The following is a 17,121-nucleotide window of genomic DNA, read 5'->3' as shown; positions in this document are numbered from 1 at the left end:
GATGGTGACTTCAGCCATGAAATTAAAAGACGCTTACTCCTTGGAAGGAAAGATATGACCAACCTAGATAGCATATTCAAAAGCAGAGACATTACTTTGCCAACAAAGGTTCGTCTAGTCAAGGCTATGGTTTTTCCTGTGGTCATGTATGGATGTGAGAGTTGGACTGTGAAGAAGGCTGAGAGCCGAAGAATTGATGCTTTTGAACTGTGGTGTTGGAGGAGATTCTTGAGAGTCCCTTGGACTGCAAGGAGATCCAACCAGTCCATTTGAAAGGAGATCAGCCCTGGGATTTCTTTGGAAGGAATGATGCTAAAGCTGAAACTCCAATACTTTGGCCACCTCATGCGAAGAGTTGACTCATTGGAAAAGACCCTGATGCTGGGAGGGATTGGGGGCAGGAGGAGAAGGGGACGACAGAGGATGAGATGGCTGGATGGCATCACCAACTCGATGGACGTGAGTCTGGGTGAACTCTGGGAGTTGGTGATGGACAGGGAGGCCTGGTATGCTGCAATTCATGGGGTCGCAAAGAGTCTGACACGAATGAGCAACTGAACTGAACTGAACCATCAAATAACAAAGTATTTTATGTGTAATGTAAGAACCTTAATATGGTATCTTTTATTTACTCCGCTTCTATCCTTTGCACTATTCAGTTTGTTGTTGTGAAGGAGGAAACAAAACAGGATCTGTCTTAAAAGCAGGACTCCATCTTGGGCCGGTCTGTGGACTTTGAGCTATGTGCCCAGTATCTTTGGAAACGACATGCTAACTGGAAAATCAGGCCCCCGGAAGGAAGAGCCCCAGGGCTCTCCATCACCTAAAAGAATACCCTAATTATCTGTGTAACCGAGTAGTCATGCATTCTGTTATGCTTACTGGGGATGACCACAGGCCTATTGATAATTGTCCACTGTTAACTACGCGCTGTGATTCATGGGGTCGCAAAGAGTTGGACATGACTGAGCGACTGAACTGAACTGAACTGAACTGAACTACCTAGGCTTAAGGCATATGAATCAGGGGTTAACTTTGATTGTATCTTTCTTTTTTCCTTTGTTCAGACTCGTTTCAGGGAGTTTGGGGAGGTGGGTTTGGGTACCTACACTTAGGGTATATAAGGTTTCCACAAAACTGGTCGGGGTCCTTGGCTAAGAGGAGACTTAGGCCACTTGGGCCCACTGGTGTAACGAACTGCACTCCACTATCTGCATTGTCCTTCGGAGGGAGTTTGTTTCCCGGAACGCGTGGCTACAGCAGTTGTTCAGTCGCTCAGTCAAGTCCGACTCTTTGCGACCCTGTGGACTACACAGCTCGCCAGTTTTCTCTGTCCTTCACCATCTCCCGGAGCTTGCTCAAACTCATGTCCATCGAGTTAATGATGCCATCCAACCATCTTGTCCTCTGTTGTCCCCTTCTCCTTCTGCTCAACCTTTCCCAGCATCAGGGGCTTTTCTAGTAAGTTGGCTCTTCTCATCAGGTGGCCAAAGTATTGGAGCGTCAGCATCAGTCCTTCTAATGAATATTCAGGATTGATTTTCTTTAGGAAATTAGTTTAGTTCCAAGTATAATTTGCACAACACACTTTTATATTATCTATTAAAAATTTGTACAGAAATGTCCCACTTACCTAATGTATTTCCAGTTTTAGGCATCCCTTTGTGTGTGTGTGTGTGTGTCTGTGTGTGATCTAAGTTTCTATCTATGTTCTTTTCCTTCAGCCTAAAAATTTTCCTATAACTTTTCTTGTAGTTCATAAATTCTGTTGCCTTTTGCTTTTCTTAAAAAACGAAGTCTTGAGTTCTCCTTCATTTTTGAAAGACATTATTACTTGGTATAGAATTCTAAGTTAAACTCTTTGAAGATATTTTTCCATTTTCTTTTAGACTTGCATAGTTTCTGATGAGAAGTTTGAGATATTTCTTTGTTCCTCAATTTGTACTATGTTTTCTCTGGCTTATGGTAAGATGTATTTATTGTAGGCTTTGTCATCTGAATGTTGTCTGGCTTCTTTTATACTAAAAGGGGAAAGGGTAAAGTCTTGTTTCTGGGTCAGTCTCAGAGTGAACGGATGTGTTAATTTCTTCCTCCCTGCAACCCTTCACAGGATGTTTCCTGCAAGCTAAACAAAGGTATTGTAGCTAACTGCTCAATACAGGGAGGCAGGGTTCCCAGAGATGGGCCATTGTGTGCAATTTAAACTTATAGGCAACACCCCTGTAGTGATTAACTTGTAATAGCATACCAAGGTTCTTCCTTATTGCCTCAATACGCATTGTAAGACACTTACAATGGGTATTGCTATAATGGAATAGTCTTTGGTCTTTGGGTAATTCATGACTGTGCTTACCAGTCCTCTAGCCAGGAGGTTTATACCAGGAGATTCAGGTAATGACAGGGTTTGTTTTTTATTTTTTCTGTGATGCATTGTGTCACCATGATACAAATTTGAGGGCCACCTTAAACCTGGAAAATATTTTCCAGGATGAACTATGACTCCACTGTAGGAAAAGAGTTTGTCAGGTCAGATAGTGCAATATACAAGTGAACCGCTTTTGTGTGCAAGGGAAATATGGGACTTAGTTTAGAGTTATAAGGTACAGGAGCAATATGGTTGGAAGGACTAGTAGACATCCCCTTGTCATCTGAAACTCACCCTTGGATGGGGGAGAGGAATTCCTGTCTGGAATATAAAGTAAGTAAACAAGAGAGATTCTTGGGAGAAATGAGTCTTGACACAAAGAGAGTGATGCATGTGTTGAGGAATTCTACGCTATGCTATGCTAAGTCACTTCAGTCGTGTCCGACTCTGTGTGACCCCATAGACGGCAGCCCACTAGGCTCCCCCATCCCTGGGATTCTCCAGGCAAGAACACTGGAGTGGGTTGCCATTTCCTTCTCCAATGCATGAAAGTGAAAAGAGAAAGTGAAGTCCCTCAGTTGTGTCCGACTCCCAGCGACCCCATGGACTGCAGCCCACCAGGCTCCTCCATCCATGGGATTTTCCAGGCAAGTGTACTGGAGTGGGGTGCCGTTGCCTTCTCCGTGAGGAATTCTGGTAGCTGGTATTTAGACACTTAAGTGTTCTTATGGTGCTGTGCTTAGTCACTCAGTTGTGTCTGACTTTGTCAGGTCAGATCAGGCCCACCAGGCTCCTCTGTTCATGGGATTCTGAACATTCAGTATTCATGCAAGAATACTGGAGTGGGTTGCCATTTCCTTCTCCTCTTATGGTGTTGGAACTCTTTTATTTGACAATTACAGACATAGGGGTTCATGGAATCATTAATAAAAAAGCCCTGTGCTTGTAAAATTTGTCTTTGTTAACTCTAACACCTGTAGGGAGGGCCTATCAGTGTTTGGGGTCAGGGAGATTAAGAGATTTGTTATGAGGCCTGGAGGTAGGATTATGACGTTGGGTTAGACAGACTTGAGTTCCTTGTAACATCTGGTGTCTGGCTGTGATGAGATCATTGCATTAATAGTGTCGGCTCAGGTGGGAAGCTTTCCACAGGCTTCAGCAGCTTTGTATTTACGGTGAGGCTGCAATTTCACCCTTAGGGAGTGGGCGCTTGACAGCTGTCACCCGTAGCAACAGGATAGGAGAGAACTGAATTGGGAACCATGTTACCCTGGCTCAGATGGTAAAGAACCTGCCTGCAATGCAGAAGATCTGGGTTTGATCCCTGAGTCGGGAAGGTCCCCTGGAGAAGGGAATGGCTATTCACTCCAGTATTCTTGCCTGGAGAATTCCATGGACAGAGGAGCCTGGTGCACTATAGTCCTTGGGGTCCAAAGAGTCAGACTTGACTGAGTGACTAAGACTTTCACTTTTCAACACTTGAACTAGAATGAGGCACTGCTGATGATGAGCTGTGCATTTCAGGTAGTTACATCTTATGTATCCCTCAAGGAACTCTTTTGGAGGGATTGGCTTTAATAATTTTTATCTTGCTATAAAACATAATTGAACTTGCCTGGTGGGTCAGAGGGTAAAGAATCTGCCTGTAATGCAGGAGACCTGGGTTCAATCCCTGGGTTAGGAAGATCCCCTGGAGAAGGGAATGGCCCCTCCAGTATTCTTGCCTGGAGAATTCCATGGACAGAGGAGCCTGGTGGGCTACAGTCCATGGGTTCACAAAGAGTCAGTCACAACTGAGTGACTTTCACATAAAACATAATTAAGTTTAGAGCACTGACTTTTGACTGTGAAACTATTAATATAATTTTGTTTCAAAACTGTCTTAAAGTTATTCTTAGAGGATGATGGTAAAATTCAAAACAGAATGCAAATTTGTCTTTCAAATTGAAAGTTCCTTAGGGGCTTCCCAGGTGGCTCAGTGGGTAAAGAATCTGCCTGCAATGCAGGAAACATAGGAGACGCAATTTCCATCCCTGGGTTGGGAAGATCCCTCCTGGAGGAGGGAATGGCAACCTACTCCAGTATTCTTGCCAGGAGAATTCCGGGGACAGAGGAGTCTGGTGGGCTACAGTCCATGGGGTTGCACAGAGTTGGACACGACTTAGCGACTGAGAATGCATGAATAGGCCAAGATGCCGGCATGTTTCCACGATAGGCATTGACATGAAACACGCATTCCTGTTGACAAGTGTGACTCACCCAGGTGTGAGCAGGGGAAGGTGTGCTGGGCCCTCTGTGTCTGCTGCCCCCTGTCTGTGGCCTCACCTGGGGTTGGAACCGATTTCTTGGTGGCCAGTGCCTGCGTGACACCAGGGTGGAATATGTGTGTGTATAGACCAAGCACTGACAGGAGACTTGGATGAGATGGGGGAGGGGCGCAGGTGTGTGTAAGAGGTGCCTTGCTTCCCCTCTGCAGGTGGGTCTGAGAGGAGCTGCTTCCGAGGAGGAGGTTTGAAGGATGGGGAGAGTTATCAGAGTGAACAAAGACCTAGGAGCTGCGTGTGTCGAACTGCAGAGAAAAAATTCAACCTGTAGGCATTGAGCTAGTTGCAGAGTTTTACTTCAGTGTGTGTATGTGTGTGTGCGTGCGCACACTCAGTCGTGTCCAACTCTTTGTGACCCCTCAGACTGTAGCCCGCCAGGTTCCTCTGTCATTGGGATTCTCCAGGCAAGAATGCTGGAGTGGGTTGCCATTTCCTCCTCCAGGGGATCCTCCTGACCCAGGGATTGAACCTGCGTCTCCTGTGTCTCCTGCACTGGCAGGCGGGTTCTTTACCACTGTGCCATCTGGGAGTTACTCTTTACCCCATTTTCTGTTTCCTCCCAGGTTGAGTATGCTTACCCTGTGATTGTTACAGGGATCGTAAGGGTTAACATAGATAAAATGCTTAGACAAGGCTCGACAGAAGATAGAGGTGCTTCTTATCATAACCTCATATCTATGCCCTCGTGACCTGACGGAGACAACAGACGTGGCTACACCGAGTTGGCAGAGGGGCTCGAGCTCCAGATGTCTGGGTCTCCTTGGCGCTGCACTGCCTTTTTAACAATTTCCCATATTTGAGACTTTCTCACTTCTCCGTCTGAGAAGAAACGTGATACACAAAATGTCACATCAGTAGGAAAGTCGTGAGGAGCCATCACACTGGGGAAGACTTATCTTTCGTACGTGATGAGCTGGCCATGAAGATGGACGAGCTGGCCTCCGTGTTGGTTTCTTTGACTCTGTGCATCATTTTTGAGGTTACGTTAAGATTGTGGATGAAAAGTACAGTGTTAGCTTTGCTTGTCACCACGGGTCACGGGACCCTAACAGGCTGATTTGCATGTGACACTGGGTGGTGGCTGATGCACACGCATGTGCCATTCTCTTGAACGTGGCATCTGACTTGTAGGCATTCAGAGCACTGACGGCCTGGGAAGATGAGAAATTCCAGGAGAAACCTCATGGTGCTGTACCTCCTACCTTTTAGGAAGAGTGGGGACAGAGAAGCATGGATTTTGGTTATGAGGAGTCTTTGTAGGTCAGTTTCTCACCCTCTTGTCATATTTACAACAGATGTTGGGAGTCTTGACTCAGCATTTTCTAGCTTGAAGAAGAGATGCCTCAGTAGGTTTTTAAAGGGTTGTTTGGAATCCAGAAGGATGGTGTCAGGGCCGGGCACTCAGAAGCTCGCCTCTGTGTTTGATCTTCTTGGGATAGAAAGGAGAGGATTTGGGAGAGAGGAAACATTGCACAAGAGACATCTGAATTTTTTTCCTCTGGGAAAGGTTTCCCGAGTTGGGGAGCCGAGGTGTGGGCGACACATGAGGGTAAAACTGAGAGCTGTTAGGTTTCATTTTCTAGAATTGCCTGCCTGACAGTCGATGAGGTCTGGGAGCTGACTGGAAAGCCTCTGGCCGACCAGGGGCTGGTCCTGCACGGCTGCAGGTGAATGGCTGATGTGGGCAGCCTGGATTCAGACAGTGGCAGGAGTGGCGGTTTTGGCAGAGGGAGCCCAGGTGAGGGGCAGCCTCCTGGGGACACGAATGCTCCCTGATGGAGCCAAGCCAGACTTGTCACCAGCTGTAGCCACAGATCCCAGCAGGGGCCCGGGATATCACCCTATAGACCAGTGAAGACAGAAGGCACCCAAGGATCTGGGCTCTTCCCACGCCCACGCCCTGCCCCCCCCCCCACTCCCATGCCATCTGAAGGTGAGAGGAGGAGGGTGAAATTCTGGCAGCCAGAACATCTTTCTTCAAGACAGTTAACACCACTTACATGAATTTTTAAAATTATAAAATTGGACTAAGTTCCAAACAGAACCGGATATTGCCTTTTCTCCCCCAGGTCCCTTTTGGGTGGTACCTTAGGGTCCAGTTTGCAACTCCTTGAATTCAATCTACATTTTTCTCTGTCCACTTAATACAGGATTGTTGTGGCCACATTCTCTTTGTTCGTTGGACACATTTATTGAGCGCCTTCTGTGTCCCTTCACTGGGGACATGGAGGCGACTGACATGAGCAGGGCCCCTGCTCGTGGAGCTTACAGCTAATGCTGGAAGTCAGAGGATGAGCAAACCAATTTCCTAGGTGCAGTGAAGGGAAGGACGCAGCATCAGGGAAGAACCAAGCTTGCGGTGAAGACGGCGGTCGTCAGGGGCTGTGATGGGAGGGTGTCAGCAAAGCCAAGCCTAGAGGAGCAGACCGGGTGGGAGGAAAGGCAGGGGACAGTGCCCTGGGGGACAGAGCTGAGGAGGGGAGAAGGCTGCTTTGAGGGGAGGGGAGCTCCAAGACCAAGGGAGAGATGGGTCACCAGGGTGCTGGAGAATATGTGCAGCGAGCCTGTGTGCCTTGGGTCAAGGTCTTGTGAATCTCAAAACACTTGTGTGTGTGTGTGTGTCTCGAATGTTTAGTTGCTCAGTCATGTCCAGCTCGTAGCGACTCCTTGGACTGTAGCCCGCCAGGCTCCTCTCCTCTGGGACTCTCCAGGCAAGAATACCGGAGTAAGTAGGCATTTCCTCCTCCAGGGGATCTTCCCCATCCAGAGATCAAACCTCCATCTCCTGCACTGGCAGGCAGATTCTCTACCACTTAGCCATCAGGGGAGCCTGAAACACCTAGAATAGGCAAACTACAAGTTCAAACTGGCCCTCTCCGAGGATTAACTGAGCAGAGACTGTGTTCACGCATGTTGAATCGGTGGTGGGGTTTAAAGTCTGTCTGCAATTCCAGACCAGTTTTGAGGCCCCAGGAGTGATGGAGAATGTCCATGCCAGCAAAAGAGGGGACTTGCTTCAGAAAACTCACTGGGCTTGTATTTTAAGTCTCAATCAATCCAGTCCATGTTGAAAAAAAACCTCTGAATTGAATATTTGAAGCATAGTTTTTCTTCGTTTTTAGTTATTAAATGTATTTCCTTAAAAGTATAGTTTTTTTTCACTTTTACTTAACCACTTTATTATAGTCTTTGTTGTTATTTTTAAACTTTATATTTTTAATTATGTATTGGGGTATTGCTGAGTCACAAGGTTGTAATAGTTTCCGGTGGACAGCAAAGCAACTCAGCCATATAAATACATATATCCCTTTTCCCTCCCATCCAGGCTGCCACATAACATTGAACAGAATTCCATGAAAAGCATACTTGTTTTAATTTACATGACGGATTTTAATGTGTCTGTCTCCCTGGGTAGCTCAGACAGTAAAGAATCTGCCTGCAGAGCAGGAGACCTGGGTTCGATCCCTGAGTCAGGAAGATCCCCTGGAGGAAGGCATGGCAACCCACTCCTGTATTCTCACCTGGAGAATCCCATGGAGAGAGGAGCCTGGCAGGCTATACAGCCCATGGGGTCACAAAGAATTGGACACGGCTGAGCAGCTAAGCACACAAGGTATAAAACGGGCTTCAAGAAACAGCCCAGTCTGTGTAGCTGTGCTTACTGGACGCTAGGCTTTGGGTGACCGTGGCTCACCTTTCACCCACCAGCTGGAGCCGGTCAGGCTGTGAATTAAGCATCACTGGCTTGTGTCTCTGCTCGTGTGATACCATTCCTGGAAGGCTCTGCACTCTGTCTGCACAACCAGATCATAGCCATTCTTAGTAGCTGATTGCAAACTCTTCCTTAATGAATTGTTCTGGTTTTTTGGCCCGCATGAGCCTGGCAGTCACGTTTGTCTTCTGAATTCCCAGGTTATTGGTTCTTTCTGTTGCCTCTGTTAAATCTAAGTCTCTGCCTAAGGCTGTGTGCCTTTCCCTTTCCTACCACCTGGCAACACGCCTCTGTCTGGGAGATGCCCCATGACTCTGGGTGAAATGGTGGCCCACAACCTCTTAAATCATAAATAGTCCATGGCTCATACTTTCCTCCCCATCTTTTCTTTCCCTGAAAAGAGAAACTAATAGGCATTTGCAGCCATGAGAGACCCTGACCTGTTGGTGTATTTCCTCTGAAATCTTGGGTGGAAGTGGATCACAGATGCTGTGTTTGGGGAGATGTGGTTTGCACAAGATGGGGTCTAGAAAAGACCTCTGAAGTGTGTCTGTCAAGGTGAGAAGGGGCACATTTTCCATTTGTGCAGTGTTTTCATTATGTTGATTTTATTAGGAGAGCTAACAGCCCCAGTGCCTCCTTGCCTACCAGACTGCTCCGTGTCTGTCTTGAAGGTTTAGAAACATCTTTGTTAATGTGGGTAGATGCTGGAGTTGAACTTGAAACTCCTTGGGAAGAAGAGTGTGTATGTGTGTGTGTGTGTTTGTGTGCATGCACACATTCATATACCTCGTACTGCATAGCTCTGTGATGACTGCAGTCTTTTCTTGGAAATCTTTCTGGAGGCAAAACCCCCATCTTTACATATTTTACAGGTACATAAAAATTAGGAAAATGACATAACCAACTTAAAAAAATTTTTTTAATATTTTAATAGATACAAAAATAGCAGAATGTTTTATTGAAATGTAGTTGATTTACAGTGTTGTACTAATTTATGTTCTACAAAGTGTTTCAGTTATATAAACATATATTTTCATATTCTTTTCCATTATGGTTTATCACAGATATTGATATCCTGTGTTGTACATTAAGGGCTTCCCTTGTGGCTCACCTGGTAAAGCATCCCCCTGCAATGTGGGAGACCTGGGTTTGACCCCTGGGTTGGGAAGATCCCCTGGAGAAGGGAAAGGCTACCCACTCCAGTATTCTGGCCTGGAGAATTCCATGCAGAGTCGGACACGACTGAGCAAGGACCTTGTTTATCCAGCCAACTTTTAACTCATGCAGCCAAAGCCCAAGCACCTGTGTTGCCAGGAACTTGATGTCCTGTCTTTTTGATAAAGGAGAAATTTAATCTAACTTTCCTTGAGATGGGGGTTGGGATATAGTCAGTTTAACTGTGAAAGGACTTGGTTTATATGAGTCAGCAAAATCTGGTCTGAAGAGGGGCTAGAATGGTTCATGCATTTTTTAGACTTTGTTGTTTAAAAAAAGGGACTGAGGCCACATGTAGCCCCTTTTGCAGAAGTTTGCCAGCCCTTGATTTGTGTATTGTTTCGTGGCTGAAGAAACCAGGGCTCAGGGGTGCTGAGCCCATGGGGCAGGCAGGCCCAGTGGAAGGAGAATTGGGTCCAAGTGTCTGCAGGTCTGGCTTTTAACCGTGCTTTCATTGGACCTGCCTAATACATTTCTGTGATTGGTGAAGTTTCCCTTTTGACTCTGTCATCCTAGAATTCAGAGTGGTGTCTGCAATGAGATTCAAACACTAACTGCCAGGAGTTGGTCAAGCTGTACAGGTTAGGGACACAATTCTTTATGTCTGTCCTCAGTCAGACAGCTGCAAGGTCTGGGGTTCCTAGAGCACCTGCACTTATGAGAAACGGCTACAAATTCAGGGTTCCCATTGACCTTGTGGTTTCAATAATAAACTAGAACAACTCAGAGCACTCAGGAAAGAGTGTTACTGGTTGTTCAGTCATTAAGTCGAGTTCAACTCTTTGTGATCCCATGGACTGCAGCATGCCAGGCTTCCCTGTCCTTCACTATCTCTTGGCTGCTAAGTCTGCTAAGTCGCTCCAGTCGTGTCTGACTCTGTGAGACCCCAGAGACGGCAGCCCACCAGACTCCCCCATCCCTGGGATTCTCCAGGCAAGAACACTGGAGTGGGTTGCCATTTCCTTCTCCAATGCAGGAAAGTGAAAAGTGAAAGTGAAGTCGCTCAGTTGTGTCCGACTCCTAGCGACCCCATGGACTGCAGCTTACCAGGCTCCTCCGTCCATGGGATTTTCCAGGCAAGTATACTGGAGTGGGGTGCCATTGCCTTCTCTGCACTATCTCTTGGAGTTTGCTTAAATTCATGTCCATTGAGTCGGTGATGCCATCCAACCATCTCATTCTCTGTCACCCCCTTCTCCTTTTGTCTTCAATCTTTCCCAGCATTAGGGTCTTTTCCAATGAGTCAGCTCTTTGCTGACCTATATACAGGAGTCCCATAAAAATATGGGAGACCCAGGTGACCAAAGTATTGGAGCTTCGGCTTCAGCATCAGTCCTTCCAATGAGTATTCAGGGTTGACTTCCTTTAGGATTGACTGGTTTGATCTCCTTATGATTATAGTTTTATCAGACAGGGTACACATCAGGACTAGCCTAAAGAGACAGGGTGAGGCTTGGGAGGTTCCCTGTGGGAAGCTTTCTCCAGACACATCGCCTGAGCTTTGGTGTTTGTAGTTTTATTGGGGTTTCATGAAGAAAGAAACTGGAATTCTCCAGACAAGAATACTGGAGTGGGTTGCCATTTCCTTCTTCAGGGGCTCCTCCAGACCTAGAGATTGAACCCAGGTCTCCTGCACTGCAGGGAGATTCTTTACCACTGAGCCAGGGAACCCTATTCATTACACAGGTATTTTTAATTGGCCACATGACTGAACTTTCATTAGAGATAACTTTCTACCTGAGAAACTGCCCTGCATAACAGGGTGCAGGGCAACTTTTGTTTTCCAAACACGTCCTCTGCCTCCCGTGAAAGGTCTTCCTTCGTATCCTGACACCCTCCTGCCCCCTTAGCTCAGGATGTTACATAAGCTGCAATTTCCTGGCTGCTTTTGGGGCCTCATATTTTTATGGGACTCCTGTACATAGGTCTCCAGCCCTCATGTCTCCCCCCTGCACTCCCATTCAGGAGGTCAGGTTGATGTCAACTGGCTCAATCCCCAGCCCTCCAATCACACGGTGTCCCTGGCAGGTCAGCCCCCATCCTAAGACTTTCCAGGGTCCACAGGAGTCACCCCATTGGCATAAACTCAGGTGTGCTCAGAAGGTTCCAACATGAACAACAGATACTCCTATCACTTGGGAGATTCCAGGGGGCCAGAGGCTCTCACCTGGGAAGCCAGGACTAAGACCAGTTGAATTCTTCAGTCTGTGACAGTGGCCTAGGCTTGACACTTCCCACGGAGCTGGGGGCAGTGCTGCCAAAAGGCTTATCACTTTAATAGGCTTCTGACTTAGGAAGGCAAGAGTTTTTTCCAAGTTTTCCTTCTGTGTGATAGTAAAACTTTGCACATGAAAAGGCAGAAAAATGTTCCTTCTGTCCTTGGAGGTTCTCCAGTTGATCTAATAATCAAATTGACATAAGACAGATTAACAGAAAAACAAATCATCTCCCTGGGTCCCACGTCAAAGTTCCCAGGAGACAGACTCTTACTGGGTCAACTCGGACCACATAACCGCGTAGCGCTTTGTGTATCCAGTTGATAGGAGGACAGGGGTAGAGCCGTGAACTAGAGAGAGCCCCTGCCCTCATGGCCTTGGCAGTCCACTGTCCAGTCTGGCTTCCTTTGGGCTCATTTGAGTCTGTTCTTTCCTTTTACTTTGGCTTCTTTCTCAGTAGATGTTTCCTGAGTTCCTGCTGACACCAGGCTTATGTACATGGGGGAGTTGTAAACATACACTTTGATTTTATATGGTGGTATTTTCCTAGCGCATTAACTCAGAATTCATCTCATGAGTCTGAATTTGAAACCTTGGTCATAATGTGCTTTGCTATATATGGTACAGCATTCTCCTTAGGCAAGACATTTTCAACAAATCATGTTAGTTATTTTCAAAATATTAATGTCTTTCTCCAAAGCAGGATTGGGTCACGATGCAGCCCCTGAGCTAGAAGGTTATCTGAGTCCTGGAGGTGGGATGAGAAGGTAGGGATAGTATTTCTACTTAAAATTCCAGATTTGGCCCCGTGGTTGTATAGAAAGGTGAGCTGGCCTGATAGATGACACGTACTTGGGAAATCATTCACTTCATGTTGTTTCCACCAATTGTGTCAGTAATTTTTCACCCGAATATTTATGATCCAACATTGAAATACTTATTAGGGAAAACATGTTTCCATTCTTATTTCTATCAGGGATTTTTTTTTTTTTTTTTTTTGCCTCAGTCTTCTCTTCACACCTCAGTTATCCAATATTTCTTCTTCTTTCTGGTCCACACATTTTGTCCAAAAGAAGTCACGCAGAATTTTCTTTTGAGATGTTTCTCATGTCCATTGTTTTCCCCTTCTCCATGTAATAGATGCTTTTATCATTTTTCTTCTAGATGGTTGGGCTTCCCCAGTAGCTCAGCTGGTAAAGAATCTGCCCACAATACAGGAGACCCTGGTTCAATTCCTGCATCGGGAAGATCTGCTGGAGAAGGGACAGGCTACCCACTCCAGTATTCTTGGGCTTCCCTGGTGGCTCAGCTGGTAAAGCATCTGCCTGCAATGCGGGAGACCTGGGTTTGATCCCTGGGTTGGGAAGATCCCCTGGAGAAGGGAAAGGCTACCCACTCCAGTATTCTGGCCTGGAGAATTCCACGGACTGTGTAGTCCAGGGAGTCACAAAGAGTCGGACACGACTGAGCGCCTTTCACTTTCACTCGTAGATGGTGGAGTTCATTTTCTGCCTCGTCTCTTCCTGTGCTTGTCTTGTGAGTCACTGCTGGGTACGCTTGTCTCCTGCTTAGAAACCTTCTGTGGTTCATCTGACCTTCAGAATGAAGTTCAGATTTCTTCCCCTGTCGTTAAAATCATCCACAGTCTGGCCACTGACTATTTTTCTGAGTTTCCTTTCTACTATTTCCCAGTTTGAACGCTCAGCACTGGTTTTTATCATTCTCAGTTGCCCCCCCAATGTGCTCTGTCTACGGGGCCTCTGTCTGAGGTCTTCTTGTCCACACCCAGATTGTCCTCCTTTTTCCTACTATAAACCTGAACCAGAGGTTAAGGCCCTGAGACCTGCCCTCACACTGTTCTGACCAGCTCTCCACCCTTGGCACAAAGTGGCCGCTGACCTCTGACCCCGCTGGCACCTTCAGGTCCCCTCTTAGTCACTTGGTCCTAGTCACTGGTAACCAGGGTTATGCTGGTTAACACTTTTGAGAGCAGGAGCCAGCTTTTTTGTTTTTGTGTTCTCTCCTGCATCTCACCATGGATTTTCAACCATGGCTACCCATTCATATCACTTTAAGAAGCTTTAAAAACAAGAGGCACAATTGGTGTGGGTTGGACCCAGGAACTGGCTAATTGTGAGAGCTTTCTTGGTGATCATGTGCAGCCAGAGTTGAAAGCCAATGAATGAAGACCACCTGGAGCTGAGCTGCTCTGCCCACAGTAGGGTGTGGGGTTTGTGCCCTTGATGCCCATCACCGTGTCCCTGCCTGGAGAATTGAAAGTGACCCTTTACATGACTTACTCAACCAGCAAATACAAGTGCCCATTATGTATCAGGCACTGTTCTGGGTGCCAGGTCCCTGTACTGGACAAAACACACCTCTGCTGCCCTGGAGCTTCTGCTCTTGGCCTTGGGGAGACAGACCATAAATAAATAATGTCAGGTAATGATGATACCGGCTGTGGAAGAGAACAAAGTGGGGTGAGTGGGCAGAGAGGAAAGCAGCACTTTTGTATAGGCTGGTTTCAAAAATATCCTGTGTCGGCCTTAACTCAGCAAAAGATTTAAAACCAGCCTCCTCCGAGGTCCACCCGGTCTTGAAGGTCCTGCTGCTCTCTGCTGCCCCCTGTGGACAAGCAGGCGGCAGAGCAGAGGGACGCCAGAGAATGAGGGCTAGAGGGGGTGATCTGAGAATGGGGGGTCCTACACCCAGCTTGTGACTAGGGACCTGGTTGTGAGCACGTCCCATGACAGCATGTCAACTCTCAATAGCCAGTGAGAGTTACACGGGGGTGTCCCCATCTTAGGATGCAGATCATAACAGGATTCTAATCACTTAAAAAGGTGATAAATTTACATGGCTCAAACTGTCTACTTCAAAACGTTTCTGAGCATGAAGTGGCCGTGTCTGGAGTGGATACCTGTTACCTAAGTTCTGCGACACCTGTTTCCTTTATAGGTGGGACATGCGGCAGGTACTTGAGCAGATGGGATTTAAGGAAATGGAGAGAGGCCTCCGTCACCTGCAGGGCACTTATTTTTCTGTGAGCCTGGACTTCAGGGCCTCCTCCCTGAAGTCTCAAGCTGGGTTGCCCTGTCTAGGGAGGGAGCCTGCCATGTGGTTGCAGGTGTGTGTGTGTGTTTGCCGGAGCGTGGTGAGCCCGGGGAAGTGGTTTCAGTAATGGTTATGTCATCATTCCCCTTGCTGACCCCTCCTCAAGTGAAGGTGAGTGGGGAGTTTTAGCCCAAGAGAGGGTCAGCTGTATGGCTGAAATCGCCTCCTAAGGAGACAGACGGGCTTGGGTCTTAACCACAGAGACTCGGGATGCAGGCTCGGGGTGCAGGCTTGCATGTACCCGTGAGCTGGGATGGGCAGTGCTCTGCGGTCTGGTGGCCAGGGGCATCTGCTGGTCTGTGCAGGCTAAGCCGGGGAGTAGGGGGCGGGCAGGGCTCTACATCGAGGTTTGGGAATTTCATCTTGGAGCACCGAGGTGTCTTCCTCAGCCCCTTCTCCTGGGGCCGAGTGCAGGGCACACCCCCTTGCAGTCCTCTCGCGCTTCCCAAGCACAAAGGAGCCAGAAAGCCTAGCTCCAGAATTCGGTCTCTGGGCCTGGAGGGGGAGCTCGCCCGGGGGACGGGAGGCTCTGGTCTCTGCTCCACACATCCCCGCAGTCCACGGGGGCCCTGCCCCCATCCGTGCGCCCTTCACCATCCCCGCGGAGCCTGCGGGTCTGGCGCAGGGGCTGCAGGTTTGGGGAGGGGATGGAAGGAGGAGGGAAGGGGGAGGGAGGGGGGAAGGGGGAGGGAGCGGGGGGAGGGACGAGTGGGGGCGGGGCCGAGGTTCCCACCCGCGGAGAGGCTCCTCCGCCTGGGGACCAGCGGGCGGGGCGGGGCTGGCGCCCGTCTCCAGGGCAGCAGAGGGACTGGGTGGCGCGACGCCCGGAGCATCCTTCCAGCTAGTCCCCGCCCGCCGGTGCTGCCGCCGCTACCCTGCGTGACTTCTTTGTGTTTTGCGTTCTGCCCGCGCCTCTTCTCCGCAGGACCTGTCCGTCCTCCCCCGGGCTACAAGAAGGCAGACGATGAGATGTCCCGGGCCACGTCTGTTGGAGACCAGCTGGACGTACCAGCCCGCACCATTTACCTCAACCAACCGCATCTCAACAAATTCTGCGACAACCAGATCAGGTAGGAGAGGGCGGCCCAGTCGGAGCAATTCATTAATTCCCAGATAGGAGGGGGCTTGGCTTCCTCTGAAACCTCCGCAGGAGCCAAGCGAGCCCCCACCAGTGTCCCTGCGGCCGCCAGCCCCATCCCCGCCCCTCCCCACTCAAGCCCGGCAGTCTATACCCGCGTTTCCCACTGGGGTGTGGGAATATACCTTTCATCCTTCTGTCCTTTGCATTGGTTCTGTGTGCAGGCTGTCTGTGAGCCTGGAGGATGCTTGTAGGCTTCTGTCCTGGCGAAAATAAGCTTTCTTCTCTCTCTTCATCCCTGAGTGCCCTCCCAAGAACTCCCCCATCCCGTTTTAAGCCAATTTTTTTTAAAGACAATTTAAGCCTGTTTTAAGCTCTCCTTAGCAATTTGCCGACTGTAATGTGGCAGAGTGCTTTATAATGGATCCTTCCCATCACAAGAACTTGCATTCAGCTCTCAATGCCCAAGGCATTTGTTAAGAAGGCTTTCTTTGCTGGGAAACTTTGCCTAGAGTTAGCGGGAAGACGGATGGACACTAAGGTTTAGATGTCCGCTCTTTGCCGGCTGCTCTGTTGGATGCTTTAGTTACACTAGCTTTATGAAGCCTCATCACCTCTTGAAGAAGGCAGTCTTACCTTCACATGAGGAAACTGACATAGGAAGATAGATGTTAAAGGACTTGTGGCCATTTAGCTACCAAGTGGCAGAGCTGGACATAGAACCCAGCCTGTCTGGCTGCTGAGCTCAAAGTGTTTGTGCTGTGCAAAGCTAAATCTTTTAGGCACGGAAGTTGGCATGTTTGCAAGTTTCATTAAACTTTCAGGCTTCGACAACTTTATCCCTGAGAGGGACTTCAGAGGATGTGGTTCTGTGAGTGGCTCCGAAGCGCGTGCTCAGGTGCAGAGAAGGGAGGCGATGGGTCAGGTTTGCCAGGACTGTGTGTGTGTGTAACTGAATTCCAGGCCAGGGCTCTCTCCTAAAAGCTGGGGCTAAAACTTTGTTGTGTGTTGTGTCACCCTGAAACCTTAGCACTTGGACTTAGCCTGAGATCTTTATTCAGAAAGGCCTAGCTGTTGGGTGTTATTGTCGTTTC

The 17,121-nt window shown here is 48.2% G+C and overlaps 1 protein-coding gene across 4 annotated transcripts in view; it reads left to right on the top strand.

Annotated features, from left to right (window-relative positions):
• ATP8A2 (ATPase, aminophospholipid transporter, class I, type 8A, member 2) overlaps positions 1-17,121 on the top strand; it is a 494,154-nt gene that overhangs the window by 49,302 nt on the left and 427,731 nt on the right. For all 4 annotated transcript variants that reach the window (XM_024999819.2, XM_024999820.2, NM_001435329.1 and 1 more), the window contains exon 2: positions 15,875-16,019. In XM_024999819.2, the coding sequence (XP_024855587.1) occupies positions 15,875-16,019 (145 nt within the window). The remainder of the gene's footprint in view (positions 1-15,874; positions 16,020-17,121) is intronic.

The sequence above is a fragment of the Bos taurus genome, chromosome 12 (assembly GCF_002263795.3).
Source record: "Bos taurus isolate L1 Dominette 01449 registration number 42190680 breed Hereford chromosome 12, ARS-UCD2.0, whole genome shotgun sequence".
NCBI classification, from domain to species: domain Eukaryota; kingdom Metazoa; phylum Chordata; class Mammalia; order Artiodactyla; family Bovidae; genus Bos; species Bos taurus.
The sequence above is the reverse complement of the archived record's forward strand: the minus strand, read 5'-3'. Positions and strand labels throughout refer to the sequence as shown.